Source organism: Anolis sagrei, chromosome 2, assembly GCF_037176765.1.
Source record: "Anolis sagrei isolate rAnoSag1 chromosome 2, rAnoSag1.mat, whole genome shotgun sequence".
NCBI lineage: Eukaryota > Metazoa > Chordata > Lepidosauria > Squamata > Dactyloidae > Anolis > Anolis sagrei.
In genome coordinates, this window is record NC_090022.1 from 290,149,078 (window position 1) to 290,171,597 (window position 22,520).

General features: G+C 43.8%; 1 protein-coding gene across 1 annotated transcript in view; it reads left to right on the forward strand.

The window, feature by feature from the left end:
* Positions 1–22,520, forward strand: part of LOXHD1 (lipoxygenase homology PLAT domains 1) — a 269,577-nt gene that overhangs the window by 212,086 nt on the left and 34,971 nt on the right. Inside the window, exons 33-35 of the mRNA XM_067464668.1 lie at positions 1,845–2,030; positions 4,285–4,412; positions 9,591–9,708. Of these exons, the coding sequence (XP_067320769.1) occupies positions 1,845–2,030; positions 4,285–4,412; positions 9,591–9,708 (432 nt within the window). The remainder of the gene's footprint in view (positions 1–1,844; positions 2,031–4,284; positions 4,413–9,590; positions 9,709–22,520) is intronic.

Genomic DNA, 22,520 nt, shown 5'->3' on the forward strand with positions numbered 1-22,520 from the left:
AGAAAAAATTAAAAGTTATTAAGACATTGAGACTGAGACTGAGAAATCATTTCTTTATTCGCATCTGAGGAGCTGAAAGGCTTTGGTGCCTTTGCTAATGATGAACAACTTTTGCTTTGAACATGATGAACCGTCATCACTTCCAGTGTTGCTTTCTGTGCGCAGATTGTTCATTAAGCTGATTGACTGGGAGAGGCTTCCTTGAAGGGATTGGGATACATAATTATGCTGATAAGAATGTGCCGAAGATTAATCTCTTTAGTAATTTGGCGGTGACACTGCACTGAGGTTCTTAGAGGGAAGTCTGAACTGTTTGCAGTTTGCTGAGTGGTTCAGACATTGTTGGGAAGAGAGGATTCTTATCTTCCAAAGTCAAGTAGGGTCATACCAGTTTAGGGAGTATATAAGGAGACGTTTTGAGCTTTGGAATGAGAGCCTTGCTCACCTTCAGAGGAATTCTGCAAGATGTCATTCCAAAGAAGGAACATTTCCAAGAAATGTCTTTATTGTTATTAGTCGCCTTTAAGTTGGCATCAACTTATGACTACTCAACAAATCGGAGGCCTGCAAGTAACTCTATCCTCAATAGCTCTGCTCATGTCTTGTGGATTGGGGGCTGTGGCTTTCTTGACCATCAGGAACAGCGTCTTCCTCTTTTCCTGCTGCCTTCCACCTTACCAAACATTAATGTCTTTTTTTGGTGAGTCTTGTGATACATATATCCAAGTATGACAGTGTCAGGTTAGTTATCTTGGCTTCTAAGGAAGGTTCAGGTTTAATTAGTTGATTTCTTCACTGTCCGTCTTTCAGAACAATACATAGAAATGGGAATAACAATTTCCTTGACAAGCCTAATATTAGTATTCAGTGATACTAATATGAACCAGCACGGGCTTTAAGATTGGCAGGGGAGGTCCTTCTCTCGGTCCCACCACTATCTCATGCAAGGTTGGTGGGAACAAGAGAGAGAGAACCTTCTCTGTATTGGCTCCCTGGCTCTGGAATACCCTCCCAAAAGAGATTAGGTTAGCCCATACCCTTGAATCCTTCCAATCCAGCCTAAAAACATGGATTTTTAAGCAGACTTTTGGCCTCAAATAGGCTGAAATAGGCCCAGATGAGGTTGTCACTCTGTCACTTTAGTTGTGAATTGATGGCAGCTAGTTTAACTATAAGTGGTCTGTATTTTTAAGATAGTGTTATTGTATTTTTATATGTGTTGATAGTGGTTGTTTTTATAATTTTATGTGATTTGTTTTATACTCATGTACCATTTTTGTTATGCTGCACTTGGAGTTCCTTGTAAGCCACCCCAAGTCCCTTTCAGGATATGGTGGCAGGATATAAATAAAGATTATTATTATTATTATTATTATTATTATTATCATTATCATTATCATTATATATCTTTATACTTGAGGATCTGTCTAGTTCCTTCATAGCTGTTTTTCTAAGTTTTTTTTTCTGACTTCTTGACAGTTTCCACTCTCATTAATGATTGAGCAAAATAATGGAAAATCTTGACCTATTCCAGTGTCTTCACCATCTGCTTTAAAGTTATGTAAATAAGCTGTGATTATTATTTTTGTTTTCTTAAATTTCAACTCTGAATCTGAATTTTCATTTTCCCCCTTGATTCTCTTCAGTAATTGTTCCAAGTCTTTGCTATTTTCTGTTAGTAGGATGGTGTTGTCTGCATATCAAACTGTTGATATTCCTTTCTACAGTTTTCACGTCTACTTCCTCTGATTCTAATATAATGTCATATTTTTAGAATTCAAGTTAAACAGATATGTTTGCATTTCTTTGGCCCAAAACCATTTCTTTCTTGTTGGATCTCCCAGATTGGCCATGACGGGGCCACACCAGAAAGCTCCTGGCTCTTGGATGAAATAACCATCATCGTCCCCACCAAAGGTCTCATGTACACCTTTGTTTGTAAATGCTGGCTGGCCAGGGACATGGGAGATGGCCTTACCTCACGTGTCTTCAACATCCTGGATGCTGACAGCGTCAACATTGGGGTGAAGGTCAGTTCTCCCCTCCCAAATTGCATGGACTATGTAACCAAACACAAGTAAATAAAATCCTTGATTATGTATTCCTGTGTGGGAGTTGGACTGGATGGTCCCATTGCCTCTTTTAACTCTATAATTCTGTTGTTCTGTTTTTCAGCATCAGATGGGATTCACTTGAATCCTCTCTTTCAAGTCTGCAGCTATTGCAGTTAATCTTTATTTACATATAATTATGGGATGGAGAGCACTGAAAATCAAACTAAAAACTGCACTGTGCAGTCTCTGAATCCATGCCGTATCAGCGTGCAACCTCATATATTGCAAATACTATTCCCTATGGTGGTACATTACGTTCAAAAGCAATATGAAAACAAAGGGCCTTCCTCTCCTCTTGCAAACCCTCCAAGTGGAATGGAGAGTTGTAATGTTTCTGAAAATAAAGATATTCCATAAGTACTATGGCTAATAACCACTGTTAGCCGAATCTCCTGTTTCCTTTGGAAAAACTTAAGCAAATGTGTACTCCAGCCCCACATCCTAAGAATATAAGAAAAACTTTACAGGAGAAAACCCATGCAGGTCGATTTTGCTGGTGGGCACCTTCCATTAGCCATGGTTTCATTCTCCTTGAATTCCAAGGAATTCCAGATTTCTTTGCTTTGTCACAGAATTTCAGTGGAGCAGTGGGATAGTAGGGAACGATAGAGCCTGTATTCAGTGCATAGGATGAGAATTGCCGATGTCATATGTGTCAAACTCAAGGCCTGTGGGCCAAATTAAGCCCACCATGTTATTTTAGGTGGCCCTCCAGATGCTGGACTACAACTTCTGTACTCCTCATTATTAAACATCATTGATAGAACTGATGGGAATTGTGATACAATGGCATTTGGAAGGTTGCAGTTTGCTCTGTTCAATCAGGATAGTGGGGTTTGAATTTAGATTTAAGTCTTGTGGATATGACCCAATTCAAGGTGCAGGTGCTTACCTACAAAGCCCTAAACGGTTTGGGACCTGCCTACCTGCGTGACCGCATCTCCGTTTATGAACCCACACGTTCATCCGGAGAGGCCCTGCTCGCGATCCCACCTGCGTCGCAGGCACGTTTGGTGGGGACGAGGGACAGGGCCTTCTCTGTGGTTGCCCCCTGACTCTGGAACACCCTCCCCAAAGACATTAGACTAGCACCCTCATTGGCAGTCTTTAGGAAGAATCTGAAGACCTGCCTATTCCGATGTGCCTTTCCGGAATAGGATAACCTCCAGCACTACGTCCCAGAAGCACTTTATTAGAGGTTAAGACTCTCTGCACATTGCACTTGCCTAGAAATCCAACATACCACCTGCCACACCCAGCACTTTTTTAACCTGTACCCATCACTGGCCTGGCCCTGGTTTTTATTGCGTAATGATGTAATGTTTTGTTATTGCTTATGGTTTTAATTTGCTTTAAATTGTATTGTTATTGTTTTGCTGTTGTTGTGTTGAGGCCTTGGCCTTTGTAAGCCGCATCGAGTCCTGCGGGAGATGCTAGCAGGGTGCAAATAAAGTTTAGTAATAATAATAATAATAATAATAATAATAATAATAATAAGACTTTAAATGTCCTTTAAGCTTTCCCCAACCTCAGAGCCACAAGTGATGTTGAGTTGCAATTCCCATTATCCCCAGTCTACATGTCAGATAATCAAAAGTGATGGGAGTTGTCATTCAGTAACAGCAGGCAACTCAAATTTGGGGAAATTTAAAGAGCACCAAGCACTATGTTTGGCCCTCTGCACTTATGGATTCTCCATCTATGGATTCAACAGCCCTTTGAAGGCAACCATAAGGCTGATATGGCCCTCGATGAAAATTGACTTGACCCCCACCCCACACCCCACTGTATTGTTGGAGAGAGTGACTGTTGGAGAGAGTTGAAGAGGGAACTGGGGATGCATCTGGCTATGTCCCCATGGCCAGGCACAGGCTGATGACATCTGCTGAGATCATATCAAAACATGCCATTGTTCTGTGCACAGTGTGAAGAGGTGCAAGGTATATCAAAAACTTTCAATGCTGGCTTCATTTCATCTCTAATTTCAGTTGGCTTTCTTTCCCATATCTGGACGTTCATCTTCTCCAGGGCTCAGAAATGTCTCCTTTGCAGAGCTTATGAATTGACTGATATATTCCAATCTCATTTTTAACACAGTGGATGAGACTTTGCTTTAAAAGAAACTTTCAAAAGGAAGTATGGACTTATGGCTTGCTTCATTTCCACCCAGATTCTGTATGAAGTGACTGTCGTGACCGGAGATATCTCCCATGCTGGAACGGATGCTGGAATTTTTATAACACTCTCCGGATCCAATGGTTGCTCACAAGAAATGCAGTTGGAAAAAAATGGAGATAGGTAACAATTTCTTCACACATTCTCAGTACGGAATTATAATTTCACTTTGATTGTCACAGTTCCATAGACCCAATGGACCATAGAGACATAATACTGTATTTGTATAGTATGAATGGGAGCCTCTGGTGGTGCAGTGGGTTAAACTGCTGACCTGCTAAACTTGTTGACCAAAAGGTCACAGGTCCGAATCCGGGGAGCGGCACAAGCTTCCACTGTCAGCCCCAGCTTCTGCCAACCTAGCAGTTCGAAAACATGGAAATGTGGGTAGATCAATAGGTACTGCTCCAGCAGGAAGGTAATGGCGCTCCATGCAGTCATGCTGGCCACATGACCTTGGAGGTGTCTACGGACAATGCTGGCTCTTTGGCTTAGAAATGGAGATGAGCACCACACCCAAGAGTCGGACACGACTGGACTTAATGTCAGGGGAAAACCTTTACCTTTACCTATAGTATGAATAAGTCCCTCTCACTATAGGCTTTGGTGTTAACATGATTGATAGATGGAATTGGAATAGATATATCCATCCCTTTATTAAACAACTGACAACAATTTTTAGATTTAAACAACAAAATAGCACAAACCAGATAAAACTCAATAAACATGATATTGTGTTGTTGAAGGCTTTAATGGGTGGAATCACTAGGTTGCTGTGAGTTTTTTGGGCTGTATGGAAGTATGTGTGAATGTTGCAATTTGCCACCTTGCTTAGCATTTAATGGCCTGAGTTTCAAAGCCTGGCTGGTTGCTGCCTGGGGGAATCCTTTGTTGAGTGGTATTAGCTGGCCCAGATTGATTCTTGTCTGGAATTCCCCTGCTTTTTAAGTCTTGCACTTTATTTACTATCCTGATTTAGAGTTTTTGAATACTTGTAGCCAGATTTTGTTCATTTTCATGGTTTCCTCCTTTCTGTTGAAATTGTTCATATGCTTGTGGATTTCAATGGCTTCTCTGTGTAGCCTGACATGTAATCTGGAGAGTGCTCCAGCATTTCTGTGTTCTCAAATAAAATGCTGTGTCCAGGTTGGTTCATCAGGTGCTCTGCTATGGCTGACTTCTCTGGTTGAATTAGTCTGCAGTGCCTTTCATGTTCCTTGATTCATGTTTGGGCAATGCTGCGTTTGGTGATCCCTATGTATACTTGTCCACAGCTGTATGGTATATGGTAGACTCCTGCAGAGGTGAGAGGATTCCTCTTGTCCTTTGCTGAATGTAACATTTGTTGGTTTTTCTTTGTGGGTCTGTAGATTGTTTGTATGCTGTGTTTCTTCATCAGTTTCCCTATGCAGTCAGTGGTTCCATTGATGTATGATAAGAACACTTTTCCTCTGGGTGGGTCATTGTATTGACTCTCAAAAAGCCGGGGAAATCCAGACAAGAATCAATCAGGGCCAGCTAATACCTCCCAACAAAGGATTCCCCCAGGCAGCAACCAGCCAGGCCTTGAAACTGCAAACCATTAAATGCTAATAAGGTGGGAAATTGCAACATTCATACATACCTTCAGCAGACAAGAGTTCTTTCTCACACCCTGGACATTCCACAGATATATAAACCTCACTTACTTAGTTTCCAACAGACCCACTCAACCTCTGAGGATGCCTGTAATAGATTTGGGCAAAATGTCAGGAGAGAATGCTTCTGGAACATGTCCATACAGCCCGGAAAACTCACAGCTACCCAAACATGATATTGTTTTTTGATTAGCCATTTCTGATTTATGGCTATCTGAAGACAAACCTATCATGTAATTTTCGAGGTAAGATTTCTTCAGAGAGAGTTCATCTTTGCCTTCCTTTGAAGATAAGAAAGTATGGCTTTCCTTGAGACCATCCAGTGGGTTTCCATGGTTGAGTGTGATTTCTGGAAATACTATGGAGCCTTCTGGCTTCACATACTTCACCAGACCATAACAACCAGGTTTAGAAGTATGTTTTTTTTTTCCCATAACGAAACCATTGTAAATATGCTGTAGTTCAGTAGATGATGTCACATGCCATGGCTTCATTAGAATTCTGTTTCCATGAAATTGCAAAATGTGCCTCAGAGAGGACAACACTTCCACATAATGCTGCCTTCGAATCATTGAGGAAATGAATTCATCCAGAGACCTGGAACTAAGGAAGCCTATAACTCTTCCCTCTCTTCATTATCATCCCAGGTGATATGTGACTGGGAAAGAAGCATATTTTTTAAACTGTCCCAGATAATAAGGCAATTTAATTTACATTAGTTGTGGACATGAGGGCACGAAGGCCCAGTGAAACCCTCTTGAGAAATGAGTCTATAACATGTGCCAAAGCCATTTATCTGTACTCTCACTCGCTCCCAGCCACTTCTTCCTCTTGTTAGTCTCTGATTCAGATTTGTGCTCTTGCTTGCATATAAATTACAACTCCCAAGACCTTTCTTGCCATCCAGCCCATCCTTTAAAAGCCTCTATATAATTTAATCAGTCCTGTAATGCTAGAGGTTGGATATGAATCCAGCTCAGTTATGAATAGAACCTTTAAGGGTGAGCTAAGGTGCAGCGCGGAGATAATAGACTGCTCAGCCTGAACAGATACGCAAGAAGGTATCTGATGTTGAAGGTGCAGCGACTGAACTAGGGACCTTCCACACATGATATGGGTGATATGGGTGATCTTCCCTTCAGGGAATGAACCTAGTAAGAAATACGTGTTCCAGATATGGTTGAATATAGTGTGATATAATGCAGTGATACTATTGTTGAACATGGCACTCAATACTCCAAATGGTAGTCCAAGGACCAGTGGTTACTCCCAAGCCATTTGCTGTCAGTAACTGGAAAATTTCCAAGAAAGGAAGAAAGAATTGTAGCCAAAAGGTGCAAATATAATGCTAGCATGCCATTCTCTCACAATAAATACAGTAAGTACAGGTGCAGTAGAATCAGACTTTGAAATAATGGAGCAGCAGAATTTTTGACTTACCAGGATACATTATCCCCTGACTGGCGCATCTCTCTTCCTTGGGTGCTTCTCATGAATCCTTAAAGTACATGAAAATCCATCTTTAATTGTTTTCAGCAAAAATATCCTGTTGTAAGTTATCCCTTGTTGTGATGCAAAGTGTTCAAGATGGCTCAGTCTCCAATGTCTAACCAAACTCTATTAGCTTTTAAAATAGATCTGCTAGAGCAAATTTGATGATCAATGCAGATTTCCTGCATTTTTTGTTTTTCTATGGGATCAGTCGTGCTCTTTCCAATATTGACCATTTTCCTCTGTGGTTGGCAGCTACTAGTCGAAATGCCTTAATGCAGGTGTCCTCAACATCATACCTGGTTGCTCCCATGAATCACTCTGGGTTTTGTCCCAACATTGAAGGAGCTTTCTAAAGTGGTGTTCTTGGAAGATTCAGTTCATGGAATGGGAGCTACTAGTCACCATGGCCTACAGATGTGTCTGGTTATATGAGTATAATGGGAGCGTCTGACTAGGGCTTCTTGAAGGAATCAAGGTGAAGCACATTAGCTTGCTGTTGGGTGACTTCAAGTCATTTCCAACTTACGGTGATCCTCTTAATGGGGTTTTCTTGGCCTTCCTCTGAAGCTAACAGTCTGTGACTTGTCCAGGATCACTGAGTGGGTTTCCATTGTTAAGCTGGGATCAAACCCTGGTCAGAGTTTTAGTCCAAAAAGCAAACCACTACACTGTCTCTAAGGTTGACTTATCAAGACCATTTTATGGACCATGGAGTTGGTGTGAGTCTGACTTGGCCACGGTAGTCCACGCTTTGGTTACATCCCGCGTAGATTACTGCAACGCTCTCTACGTGGGGTTGCCTCTGAAGACTGCCCGGAAGCTGCAGCAAGTCCAATGCTCGGCAGCCAGATTACTAACGGGTGCTGGGTAGAGGGAGCACACCACTCCACTGTTACACCAGCTCCACTGGCTGCCAATTAGCTTCCGAGCACAATTCAAAGTGCTGGTGTTAACCTATAAAGCCCTAAACGACTCCGGCCCTGTTTACCTCTCCAAACGTATCCTCCCCTACGTACCATCAAGATTACTAAGATCGTCTGGAGAGGCCCTGCTCTCGGTCCCACCGGCCTCACAAGCGCGCCTGGTGGGGACGAGGGACAGGGCCTTCTCGGTGGTGGCCCCGCGACTCTGGAACTCTCTCCCACCAGAGGTCAAAACTGCTCCATCTATCCTGACATTCAGGAAACGGGTGAAGTTGTGGTTGTGGAGACAGGCTTTCGATGAATGAGACAGCACCCTAGGATTGTGGATGGAAGATGAGGTATACTTGTTTTTAATATGACGACTGACCACCGTAGTTTTAAATATAGTTGTTATTTTAAATGTGTTATTGTAATTATGAACTATGATATTTTACTGATTGTATGTTTTTATGGTTGTAAACCGGGCTGAGTCCCTCTAAGAGGTGAGAAGCTCGGTATAGAAAACTTTGAAATAAATAATAATAAATAAACAGAAAGTGACTCTGGTCCAAAGAGAGTGAAACTTGGGGTTCATCTGCACTGTACAATGAATGCAGTTCGACACCACTTTAACTTCCATGGCTCCATACTATGGAATCATGGCAGTTGTCGTTTTACAAACCCTTCAGCCTTCTCTGCTAATTAGTGCTGGTGCATCATTAAACTACACCTTCCATGTTTCTATAGCATGGAGCCATGACAGTTAAAGTGGTATCAGACTACATTCATTCTACTGTCTAGATCAGGCAAGGGCAAACTTCAGCCCTCCAGGTGTTTTGGACTTCAACCCCCACAATTCCTAACAGCCTAACAAAACACTTGGAGGGCTGAAGATGCATCCTTGGATCCAGCACTTCCTCAGTTTCTGCATCAGGAAGGATTTAAATGTTGGAGGAAGAAACATGTTTTCTCTTTGCCAAAGTATGTCTTAGGAAGGTCCCAAAGCGAGCCGCAGTCCATTTGGTTCAGAATGCCATCTGGCCATGAATCTCATTTGTGACAACTGCAAAAGTCATGAAGCAGAGTTTGAAAGTAGCAATGGCCAGCTGGTGGCCCATGGGTCGGTCATTCTGTTGAAATTATCGTAATTGCTTTTAAATTTGCATCTATACCAAGACATCAGCACATGGGCAGTTTATGCAGCTCTGTGCCATCTCCTGTAAGTAAGCCCTGGGAAGCTAATCAGAGTGAATTTCTTGTCCCTGCAGATTTGAAATTGGCCAAAAGGATACCTTTATAATGGAGATTCCAGACATTGCGCCGCTTAGGAAGATGAGGATACGGACTGATGGGGAAGGGTGCCGCCCAGATTGGTTTCTGGAACAGGTAGAGCATAGCTGTTTGGTGTTTTTAACTCTTCTGTTGTTTGTAGTGAGTGGTCAGTGTGCAGATTTTCATTAAAGGGAAATTTGTCAACCATCAACGTGCTCCTCCTACTGGCCACTGGAAGTCTTTCAAGGCTCCCATTAAGCATCCTCGCTAGGGTTACCAAATCTCAGGGCCCAAACATTCTTTTCCAGTTTGCAAGGCAACCCCAGAAGGAGGTAAAAGTATGTGTCTATTCATACACAGTGTTTTCCCTACTAATATTTTTTATTTGAAGGAGTACATTGTGCAAGTGTGATTAATGCTGAATACAGTAAGACAGTGTTTCTCAACCTGGGGGTCGGGACCCCTGGGGGGGTAATACAGGGGTGTCAAAGGGGTCGCCAAAGACCATCAGAAAACACAGTATTTTATGTTGGTCATGGGGGTTCTATGTGGGAAGTTTGGCCCAATTCTATCATTGGTGGGGTTCAGAATGCTCTTTGATTGTAGGTGAACTACAAATCCCAGTAACTACAACTTCCAAATGTCAAGGTCTATTTCCCCCAAACTCCACCAGTGTTCACAATGGGGCATATTGAGTATTTGTGCCAGATTTTGTCCAGATCCATCATTGTTTGAGTCCACAATGCTCTCTGGATGTAGGTGAACAACTCCAAAACTTAAGATCAGTGCCCACCAAACCCTTCCAGTATTTTCTGTTGGGAGTTCTATATGCCGAGATTGGTCCATTTCCATCATTGGTGGAGTTCAGAATGCTGTTTCATTGTAGGTGAACTATAAATCCCAGCAAGTACAACTTCCAAATGACAAAGTCAATCCCCCCCCCCCCCCAACCCCACCAGTATTCAAATTTAGGCATATCAGGTATTTGTGCTAAAATTTTGTCCAGTGAATGAAAGTACATCCTGCATATCAGATATTTACATTACAGTTCATAACAGTAGTAAAATTACAGTTAGGAAGTAGCAACAAAAATAATGTTATGGTTTGGGGTCACCACAACATGAAGATCTGTATTAAGGGGCCGCGGCATTAAGAAGGTTGACAAACACTGCAGTCAGATCTCTCTATTTGTCAGGGGTATGTTTCCACCCAACTGTGGTCACCTGAAGCTATGCATATCATCTCAAGGAATTGGCTAGGTCTTCCAATGCAACTCTGTGGTAACTTCTGAAGGACGCCAACCACAGAATCACCTGAAGGACCTAGCAAATTCCCAGAGAAACCATTTCCCCTGAAACACAGGTAAGTGAAAACACCAATAGGGGTTATTATATTTCATGTTTGATGGCATCACCAAAGGCTGACCTTTGTAACATCAGCCTTGAAAAATCACTAGGATCTGCCTTTCTGTGATACCACAAGGGTTTATCTTTAGATCTCTGGTTTTGGTCCTTGGATACTATTGACTGGTATTTCAATGCATGCAACACATGTATTTTCTCGCTGTGACTGTAAGGCTTGAACTTAAGTGATGCTGAAATCTATTAAATAGCAAACATCATATGTGACCCAGTGTCATTTGCATACAAAATAGATACACTGTTGTTGCATATGTTCAAAACTGACTTTGAAATAATATATAGGTTGGGTAGCCCTTAATATCCTTAGAAATCGTTTTAAAATGCTGAGAAGTGCAATCCAACCGTATCTGGAAGGCCAAGGATGGACCATCTCCTTTCGCCCAAGAGCCAAATTCCATTCCAGAGAAGTTCTCAGGGTCCACAGGTTGCTTTCCTTGGACTTCTCCCTCAATTTTTTTCCAAGCCACATGCTTATTCCTTTTCCCCATTTACATTCTTTTCCTATTTGTATTAGATGTACATATTTTAAAAATAGCAATACCATGTACACTATCCCCAATCCTTGAAGTGACTGGACTGACCTTGAAGAAGCTGGGGGTGGTGATGGCCGACAGGGAGCTCTGGCGTGGGCTGGTCCATGAGGTCATGAAGAGTCGGAGATGACTGAATGAATGAACAACAATCCCCAATTGTAACCCCTCAAATAAATAGGTCCTCTCCTGTTGTTTAGCTCTCCCTTTTCCCTATATGCATGTTTTTACATTATACGAAAAGGTTTGTTTTTGTTGTGTCACCTCAGTCTTGGATGCCCTGAAACTGTTCCAAGCCTTTCAAGCCCAAAAAGAGACATATTTAGGAAGGGTGAAACTAAAGCTATGCAAAGAGGAAGCCACATGGTGAATGGGTTGTTGCAGGTTTTTTCGGGCTATATGGCCATGTTTTAGAGGCATTATCTCCTGACGTTTCGCCTGCATCTATGGCAAGCATCCTCAGAGGTAGTGAGGTCAGGAGAGAATATCTCTAGAACATGGCCATATAGACTGAAAAAACCTTCAACAACCCACTGATTCCGGCCATGAAAGCCTTTGACAATACACATGGTGAATTCCCACTAAATCTGTTTTTGTTAGGATTTTTAATGCTTTCATTCAGAACTTACTAATTGGCTAATGCTGCATCCTACATGCTTGTAACTAGCTACTGTTCTACATCCTAAATACATGAGTGTAGTTCCCTGTGTGCATGATCGGCACATGTTTCCTGCCAGGTGTTTGTCTGCATGTCCTTGGCCAGGTGTTTGTCTGCATGTCACAGCAGCTGCTCCCAGAAATGACACAGGACGCCAATCCGTGATCAAACAGGAAACTTTTACTACTGGATGCATATACACAATGAAAGCCAGGATTGGCACACAGACGCAAGTCAACCCTTATATACCCTCCCCCACATTCGAATCCCCTCTTCCCGCCTGACAAAGATCCCGCGCAATATTCCCCGCCAAACCACCAACGGCCCCTCCCAAGGCCACCAGCTGCAATTCCTTATCAGTTCTCCATGTCAGGAATCCGGTTTTTTGCGCCAACATCCAAGGCCAGGAAACCGAGTCCTGACATAATGTCCCCCTCCACCTCTTCTTCTTCCTGGAAGGGAAACATACGTCACCATTATGTCCCTTCTTTGTCTAGCGGGCCTTGGTATTTCTTTAGCAAATTACAATGAAATGTCGAGTGTATCTTCCCCAATGCCTTAGGGAGTTTCAGAGTGTATGTCACTTCATTTATTTTGCTAGAAATTCTGAAGGGACCAATATATTTGGGAGACAATTTCCGAGAGGGGGTATTTAGCTTGAGGTTTTTTGTGCTCAGCCACATTAAATCCCCCTCCTCCAACTTATCACCTTCCCTCCTCTTTCGATCTGCAAACAGTTTATATTTTCGTTGGGCCTCTCGTAGTGATTTTGCCACCTCCTCCCAGTTCGCCTTCATTTTGTCTGGCCATCCTTCCTTCCCCTCCAGCTCTTCCCCCCAACTCGGCAGTTTGGGTAAAGGGGTCACTTCCATGCCGTACACTATTTCAAAGGGGGATTTCCCTGTGGATGCGTGACAGGCTCCATTATACGCAATTTCTGCAAACGGAAGTAAATCGGCCCAATCGGTTTGGCATTGGTTTGTGTATGTCCTTAGGAACAGCCCCAAGGTCTGTTGCGTGCGTTCGACCCCCCCATTGGTCATGGGATGGAACGCTGAACTCAGGGTCCGTTCCACCCCCATCAACTGCATGAACTCTTCCCAGAACCGGGCCGTAAATTGTACCCCTCGGTCACTAATCACCTGGTCTGGACAACCATGCAACCGATAGATGTGTTTGATGAATAACTCAGCCAATTTCTCTGCAGATGGTAATTTGGGCAGTGCTATGAAATGCGCTTGCTTTGAAAACAGATCCATTACCGTCCATATGTAACGTTGACCTCGGCTAATTGGGAGTTCGCCCACAAAGTCCATAGCAATCACTCTCCACGGTTATGATGGTTCTGCCACCTTTTGCAATAACCCCGTGGGTTTTTGTGGGGTTGCCTTACTCTGTGCACACGCATTGCACCGGGATACATACATTTTGGTGTCATTCCTCATCCCTGGCCACCAACACTGACGTGCCAACATTTTTAGGGTTTTCGTTACTCCCCAGTGTCCCGCTCCCTTATTGCCGTGGCATCTGACCATCATTTTTTCCCTCAGGTTGCCTGGGATGTATAACTTTCTATGTACAAATCCCAACCCATCCTTCCATTCCACCTTTTCCTTATTTCTTTCCAGCCACTCATCCTCCCTGCATGCCTGCCTTATCTCCTCCTCCCATCCTCCGTCTTTGCTCTCAACCCCCACCAGCCTCTGGCTGCGTTCCGTTTGCGCTCGTGTTTGCACTGCCATGCCCCACTGCCGTTCTGAGAATATGCTCCCCTTCGGGCTTCGCCCCCTCCCTTCATCCTCCGGCATTCTCGACAACGTGTCTGCAACCACATTCTGTTTCCCCTTTTGGAAACGCAGCTTAAAATCAAATCTACTGAAATACTGAGCCCATCTTATTTGCTTTGCTGACAATTGCCTGGGTGAGGTGAGGTATTGTAAGTTTTTATGGTCGGTCCACACTTCAAAGGGGATGCCGCTTCCCTCTAATAGGTGTCTCCACGTTTCTAGAGCCCTCACCACTGACAGAGCCTCCTTCTCCCACACCGGCCAGTTCCGTTCGGTTTCGCTGAACTTTTTTGAGATGAACCCGCAGGGTTTCAACCTCCCTTCTGGGTCCCTTTGCGTCAGGGCCGCCCCGTAAGCCCAATCTGATGCATCACAATGGATTATGAATGGTTTGGTCAAATCGGGGTGGATTAACACTGGTTCCTCAGTGAACCTGCGTTTTAGTTCTTCAAAAGCTTTTTGGCACTCTGCAGACCAATTTAGCTTCGCTCTCGGGGACCGCACTTTCACCGTTTCCCCCTTCCCCTTCGTTTTGAGCAGTTCGGTTAAGGGCAATGTTATCTGCGCAAAGTCCTCTATGAACCCCCGGTAGAAATTTGCAAATCCGAGGAATGATTGCAACTGTTTGCGCGTTTGGGGAGGGCTCCACCCCCTGACATCCTCCACCTTTGCCGGATCCATTGCTATCCCTCCCTTGGATATCCGGTACCCCAGGAAGTCTATCTGTTCCTTATTGAACTCACATTTCGATAGCTTTGCAAACAATTTTGCCTCCCTCAATTTCTGGAGCACCTCTCTCACCAATTTGACATGAGATCGTCTATCCCGGGTAAATACAATTACATCATCCACAAAACAAAACACCCCGCGATACAATAATGGGTGTAGCACCTCATTAATCATTTGCATAAATGCTGATCCAGAGCCTTTGAGTCCAAACGGACAAATTAAATATTCAAAATGGCCGAGCGCACAGGCAAACGCCGTTTTCCATCTGTCCTCAGGCCTTATGCGCAACTTGTGATAGGCCTCGATCAAGTCAATTTTCGTGAACACCCTTGCTTCTGACAACCGCGATAGCAAGTCCTTGGTTAGTGGCATGGGGTAGTTGTTGGTGGTACTCACTGCATTCAGCCCCCTATAGTCCACGCACAGTCTCAACGAACCGTCCTTTTTGTGCCTAAACAGCACTGGGGCTCCCAAGGGTGACTCGGATGGCCTTATAAACCCTCGGGCCAAGTTTTTTTCAATATATTTTCTCAGTTCCTCCATCTCCTTGACCGACATGGGGTACAATTTACTCCTAGGCAACTTAGCATCCTCATTGAGTTCAATCTTTACTTCGACCCTCCTAGGAGGGGGAAGCTGGTCCGCCTCCTTTTCGTCAAATACATCCTCAAAGTCTCTGTATTCAGGGGGAATTTCCTGCACCCCACCCGTCATGTTTTCTTCCCCCTTGCAACATTTTCCCCCTTCTTCGCTCTGGAATGTTATGCTGCCTTCCCTCCAATTGATCTGTGGGTTGGCTTCCTTTAACCATGGCATCCCCAGTATTACATTGTAAGTAGCCATAGGGGATACGACAAAGGTTATGCTGCCTTCCCAGCTCCCCACTTTACATCTCACTTCTCCCACTTCAAACCGTGCCGGGGCCCCAGCCGCCACTGATCCATCTAGCTGCGAGAAGGCTATGGGGCTCTGCAAGGGGGTTTTCTCACATTTCAGTTCGTCTGCTAACTCTGGGGCCATAATGTTTCTTGAGCAGCCGCAATCCATGAGAGCTTTGCAGCTGGCCCACTTCCCCTCCCCTTCTAGCCTGATCGGGAATACTAGCATTCCTGGGCTGTGACTCACCAGATCTCCCACTGGGGCCCTAGAAGGGGGCTCTCCTCCGCTCTCTTCCCTGCAGCCGGTTTGAACTTTGGGAAATGGGACTCTCCCCCTTTCCTTTGTCTGCATTCGGCAGCCCGATGGCCCAGGCGACCGCATACATAACAACCGCCCCTCTGCTCCTTGGGCCCTCCGGTTGGGGCTTTTCCGACCGTGCCTCTCTCCGTTCTCCGACTCTCTCGAGCGGATCCCTGAAGCGCGCCTCCATCGCAGCCAGGAATCGCCTTGTAGATCCCAAACATGGGTCGTGCCTGGCGTGGAGCTGGACGTACCACTCCGCTGCTCCCCCTCTCAGTGTTGCGCCCACTGCTCGCACCCTGCTTGCTTCCGATCCGAAGGTAAGGGCGTTATCTTCTAGATATCCTCTCACCATAGTCAGGAAGTATGCGAGGTTCCCGGCTTCTCCTCCGAACTCGATCCTCAGCTCCTCCCTCCTAGGTTGGTATGGAAGGATCTGCCTCTCGTTGCATAGGGGTACCTCACCACAGCTGTGGGATGGCACCGATGAATCCTGGCTTAATGTAAGCTCACAGCAGCTGCTCCCAGAAATGACACAGGACGCCAATCCGTGATCAAACAGGAAACTTTTACTACTGGATGCATATACACAATGAAAGCCAGGATTGGCACACAGACGCAAGTCAACCCTTATATACCCTCCCCCACATTCGAATCCCCTCTTCCCGCCTGACAAAGATCCCGCGCAATATTCCCCGCCAAACCACCAACGGCCCCTCCCAAGGCCACCAGCTGCAATTCCTTATCAGTTCTCCATGTCAGGAATCCGGTTTTTTGCACCAACATCCAAGGCCAGGAAACCGAGTCCTGACACTTGGCTTTGTAACTTTTTTTCTTTTAAGTAAAGACCTCATGTTCAGTCATAAAGAGAGTCATACTTATTTAGCATAAACTAGAATGTATCTAATGGTATTTGATCACCCCATGTGTCTAACTAAGGAGTCCCTGGTGGCACAGTGGGTTAAACCCCTGTGCCAGCAGGACTGAAGACTGACAAGTCACAGGTTCGAATCCGGGGAGAGGCAGATGAGCTCCCTCTATCAGCTCCAGCTCCTCATGCGGGGACATGAGAGAAGCCTCCCACAAGGATGATAAAAACATCAAATCATCCAGGTGTCCCCCGGGCAATGTCCTTGCAGACAGCCAATTTTCTTACACCAGAAGCGACTTGCGGTTTCTCAAGTCGCTCCTGACATGACAAAAATAATGCATCTAACTTATGACTCTAATATTGATTTATAGAAATATTAACGTTCTATCTTATATCCTTGCATCCAACATATCTGTAACATGCCTAAAAAGTTTTACCATCAACTTATCTGTAAATCAAAGCAAAATTCGTAATTTTGGCCCCAAAATCTGTCCTTAACTTAACTCAATTTATACATGAGTATTTAGCATGCATGGGCAAACTTCAGCCCTTCTAACCGGCTGTTTGGAATTGTGAGAATTGAAGTTCAAAACACCTGAAGGGCTGAAGTTTGCCCATGCCTGATATATAGGGCAAGTCTTTTGTTGTTGTTGTTTATTCATTCAGTCACTCACAACTCTTCAAGACCTTATGGACCAGCCCACGCCAGAGCTCCCTCTCAGCTGTCACCACCCCCAGCTCCTTCAGAGTCAAGCCAGTTACTTCAAGGATACCATCCATCCCCTTTGCCCTTGGTTGGCCCCTCTTCCTTTTTCCTTCCATTTTCCCCAACATAATTGTCTTCTCTAAGCTTTCCTGTCTTCTCATTATGTGGTCAAAGTACTTCATCTTTGCCTCTACTATCCTTTCCTTCAGTGAGCAGTTGGGCTTTATTTCCTGAAGTGTGGACTGGTTGGATCTTCTCGCGGTCCAAGGCACTCTCAGAATTTTCCTCCAAGACCACAGTTCAAAAGCATCTATCCTTTCTATCTATCCTTAGCAATCCTTTGCTAAGTTGGGGCATATTCTCCAAACGAAGTCTAAAAAGCCACAAAATGGTGGTATCATCCATGCAGAAGGGGACATGGCCATTTGGTGAACCCAAAAGGTTTGGAATAGAACCCCAAGACTGTTGTACTCTGCCCAGGGCTTGAGGTTCCCTAGAAAGATTTGACAGCATGTCTCCCAAGTTTCCAGATAAGTTTTCCCACACAGTCTACCGGATGGCAAGCATTGAGCCTGGATCTGTCTGCATGCAAACAAATGTTCTTCCGTCAAGGTACATCCCTTCCCCAAGGACAGCTTGAGTGCCTTGTCAACAATGGTGTGTCCTTCATTTCAAGTGTTTTCTCCCTCCTATGGAGAGCTTTCCATCCCTTCATTATTTTTTTACATCCCAAGAGAGAGTAATAAGGCAAGTCGGCTTTCTTCCTGGCAAGGTCACATATTTCAGTAATGTTTCCTCCAGTTCCCCACTTCTTATCTTGGCAGAACCCTGGGAGATCTGTGAGCAAAGCCAAGCACAACCTATAATTTTGCCCAAATGGACTCTCTGCTGTTAAGACTTTATTAGGAGGCAACTCTGGCACAACGCCACTGCACCTGCAATGCATTACAAATCTGCTTTTGTGATGGGAGCTCAGAGCTCATTGGGGTGGAGGGAAGGAAAAGTAGCTGCCCTAGACTTTTTGAGAAAATGTTACTTATCCTGGGTGAGTGAAGGCCAAAGCTGCCTTGAATGCAAACCATTTTTGAAAAAGGTCGATTGCAACAAAACTCTCAGTTATTTTTTATACCATTTTGTTTTTCCAGTTCTCTCTCTCTGGTTTTCTCCTATACACTGTGCCAAATATTGATGTTTTCTTTGTAATTCCACTATTTTTCTTTTTTTAAAATGCAATTATATCACACGGCAATAATAGTAATAATATAACTCATTTTCATCCTGGCTGTGTATGCACAATATTTTTTTTCTTTTTGTATTGGCACTTTGGAAATTTCCATTTTATGCTTAACGGATCATTCCATAATTGTGAGTATAATAGAGGTAAAGGGAGAAACAAAAAGAAGAAAAGAAAGCACCTACTGTTTTAGAGCTGCCAAAATGCCTTCCATTTCCAATATAACACAGCTAGAAAGAAGGCAAACATCCCTAAATCTTTCAGAGATCTCCAAATCCTCTAGTTATATACATAGCCATGTAGGTAACTTTTTCCAAACTCTTGAATTACTGTACTGTCGAAGGCTTTCATGGCTGGAATCATTGGGTTGTTGTAGGTTTTTTTGGGCTATATGGCCATGGTCTAGAGGCATTCTCTCCTGACGTTTCGCTTGCATCTATGGCAAGCATCCTTAGAGGTAGTGAGGTCTGTTGGAACTAGGAAAAGGGGTTTATATATCTGTGGAATGACCAGGGTGAGACAAAGGACTCTTGTCTGCTGGAGCTAGGTGTGAATGTTTCAACTGACCACCTTGATTAGCATATAATGGCTTTACAGTGCCTAGAGCAAACTTTTGTTGAGAGGTGATTAGATGTCCTTGTTTGTTTCCTCTCTGTTGTTGTGCTGTTGTAATTTTAGAGTTTTTTTTTTAATACTGGTAGCCAGATTTTGTTCATTTTCATTGTTTCCTCCTTTCTGTTGAAATTGCCTACATGCTTGTGTATTTCAATGGCTTCTCTGTGTAGTCTGACATGGTGGTCTTGAATTACTGTTGGCTTTCATAGGGAAGTGTGGTGCTAACAGATATGGACTGGAGAAGGAGGTAGGAGACTATATACATATAAGTGGGAGGCCAGTGGGTACAAGGAGATATCCCACAGCATCGGGACTGACGAAAAGAGAAAGAAACTTGGCCAAGAGAATAAAGGGAATTCCTGGTGAAGAGGTGCCTTAAATATAGGACTTTGCTGCCAGCTTTCAAGGAGTATCAGGACAAACCTCGAGGGGTTCAGTGGAAGGAAACGAGAATGGCACCCCCACCAACCATCCCCATTTGTCAGGAACTGTCTTGATTGATTCTTTCTCATTCTACTCTTTCTGCTGCTTTCTCACTGCTCCTCCTACTTTCCTCTGCCCGTATCAATTCTGCAGATTGAGTTCAAAGTGCAAAGGTATTTCAGTCAATTAAGGCCCCTTCCACATTATCATCATCATCATCACATCATTGCTCAGATGATTCATTGGAAATTGTGCCACTGACATCATCTGCCTGCAACAAAGAATTGGTGGGATCACATGCCTGAAAACATTATGGAAAATGAACACGTCAAATTACTCTGGGACTTCCAAATTCAGACTGACAGAGTTTTGGAGCACAATACTCCTGACCTCACGATTGTTGCGGGGGGGGGGGGGGGGGGGGGGAACCAAGTATGGATCGTCGCAATCCCAGGACAAGTATGGATCGTCGATGTTGCAATCCCAGTCAATAGCAGGATTGAAGAGAAACAATTGGAAAAGCTGACATGATATGAGGATTTAAAGATCAAACTGCAAGGACTCTGGCACAAGCCAGTCAACGTGGTCCAAGTGGTGATCGGCACACTAGGTGCAGTGACTAAAGACCTTGGCCTGCACTTTAACACAATCAGCGCTGACAAAATTACCATCTGTCAGCTGCAAAAGGTCACCCTACTGGGATCTACACTCGTTATTCGCTGATACTGTTCCGTCTCCCAGGAGACTGGTTTGCATTGCTTTTTTTAGTCGCTTGGAGTGGCTGCCCCTTGCCTTTCTCTCAGGAGTTGCTGCAGCCTTGCAAAGCCAGGAGTTTAACAGTCAAAGGCGGGAAAAGCCAGTCTGCAAACTCTTTGCAATGATTGGCCTAGGGAGCAGCTCTTTGAGCCCGCCCCTGCTCCCGGGGAAAGATTCCATTTTGGAGTTCTCCCTGCCCATTCAGTTCTGAAGAAGGAATCTGATGTGCTGGTGGCCAGAAAGGTAGCTCCAACAAACCACTGTAAAAACAATTGAGTTATAGACAGGAATTGAGAACAATTGAGAATTGAGAAATTAAGATAGACAGAGAAGTTTATTGAGAAGAATTGAGCTATAATTAGATAGATTATAAGAGAGTTATAGAGTATCAAGAAAAATAGATATTGAGCTTTGAGGATTGAGTTTTATAGAGTCTTATAGGGAAAGAGAGACTGCATTGCCTTATCTCCAAGGCTAATCTGGAGCTTAAGATAGATAGGGAAAGATTTGTTCTTTCTAAAAGCAACAGCTCTGGATTAGGGTGAAGGATCCCTGGGATTAGGGTGAAGGATCCCTGGGTCCCTTTGCCACTTGGGGAAAGGCTGACTCAGTAACTGGTGGAGAAGAGAAAGAAGAAATATCTATTTGGTTTATCAATTGACTGTTCTGTTTGCAACTTTGAGAAATAAATATCCTTTTTTGATGTTCAGAACTCAGTTGCTGAGAATCTCAATCTTCTCAAGAAAAGCACCAGCAGTTCACCCAGACATAGGGAACAGCACATCATAGTTTTGTTTTTAAAAGCGTCTGGGTGTAACGGCACAGATACATCACACAGTCCTAGACACTTGGGAAGTGTCCGCCATGTGATCCAATGCCACAACCATTATAGTGATGTTGTTTGCTGTGGACTAATATTGTTGTGTTTCAAATGATGATGATGATGATGATGATGATAATAATACTTTATTCAAGGTATATCCCACCCTATCTCCCCATAGGGACTCAAGCAGTTTACAACAAATCAGCAACATTCAATGCCGTAAAGTGCTGGATGAAGAACAAAATAACCAAAACCACCCAAGTCCCACAATATGGCAGTGTGGACTCAGATAACCCAGTTCAAAGCGGATACTGTGGATTATCTGCCTTCATATTCTGGGTTATATGGCTGTGTGGAAGGGTCCCAAAGTCTTCAAGGGGAAGGGGAAGGGAGGGAAAGGGAAGGAAAATGAAAGGAAAGGGTGGAAATTTACCCTTCCCAGCAGGCTCAGGCAAAAGCAAACTCCTGCCCCCTCTCCTAGATTGTGTGCTTATGTTTTGCCCAGTGAACCATAATCTGATGTCGGCTAGCCACAAATGTCCCACTTTTAATTTGTGAAATGTTGAAGGGGATGAATATAATGAGTTGTATGAGAAGCAGAGAAGGTTGAAGCAACTGGGTGATGGATTTATCTAGTCTGGGGAAGAGGTGAAGGAAAGAAAGACATGACTTCATCCCTCCAACATCAGACAGGCAGGGAAGAAAGCCCTTTTGTTGAATCAAATGAATTATGAGTAACAAATTATTTTAACAAATTATCTCCAAGCTCTGGTCACTGCCTGGACGCGTGCCCTCTTCGAGTTATGCAAGCAATGAAGAGGTGGGTGATATTATCTAACACTTTCCCTCCAGGCTGTCCAAGAGAAAGAGGGTCATCCTAATATATACCTCCCTGAGGACTAAGATCTGTTGAAGGGTTCTTCTTTTGTGCCCATAGAACCACAATCACAGAATCATAGAGTTGGAAGAAACCCTAAGGGCCATCTAGTCCAACCTTATTATCTCCTTATGGAGAGAATTATAATAATAATAAATTAAAAATACAATTTTATTTGTACCCCACCACCATCTCCCTAACAAAGCACTCCAAAGTGCCACACATAAAGTAAAAAGAATTACATAGACATCAAAGCAATACAAACATGAGCAGACAAAAGCAGGATATAAATAAACATAATAATAAACATAAATATA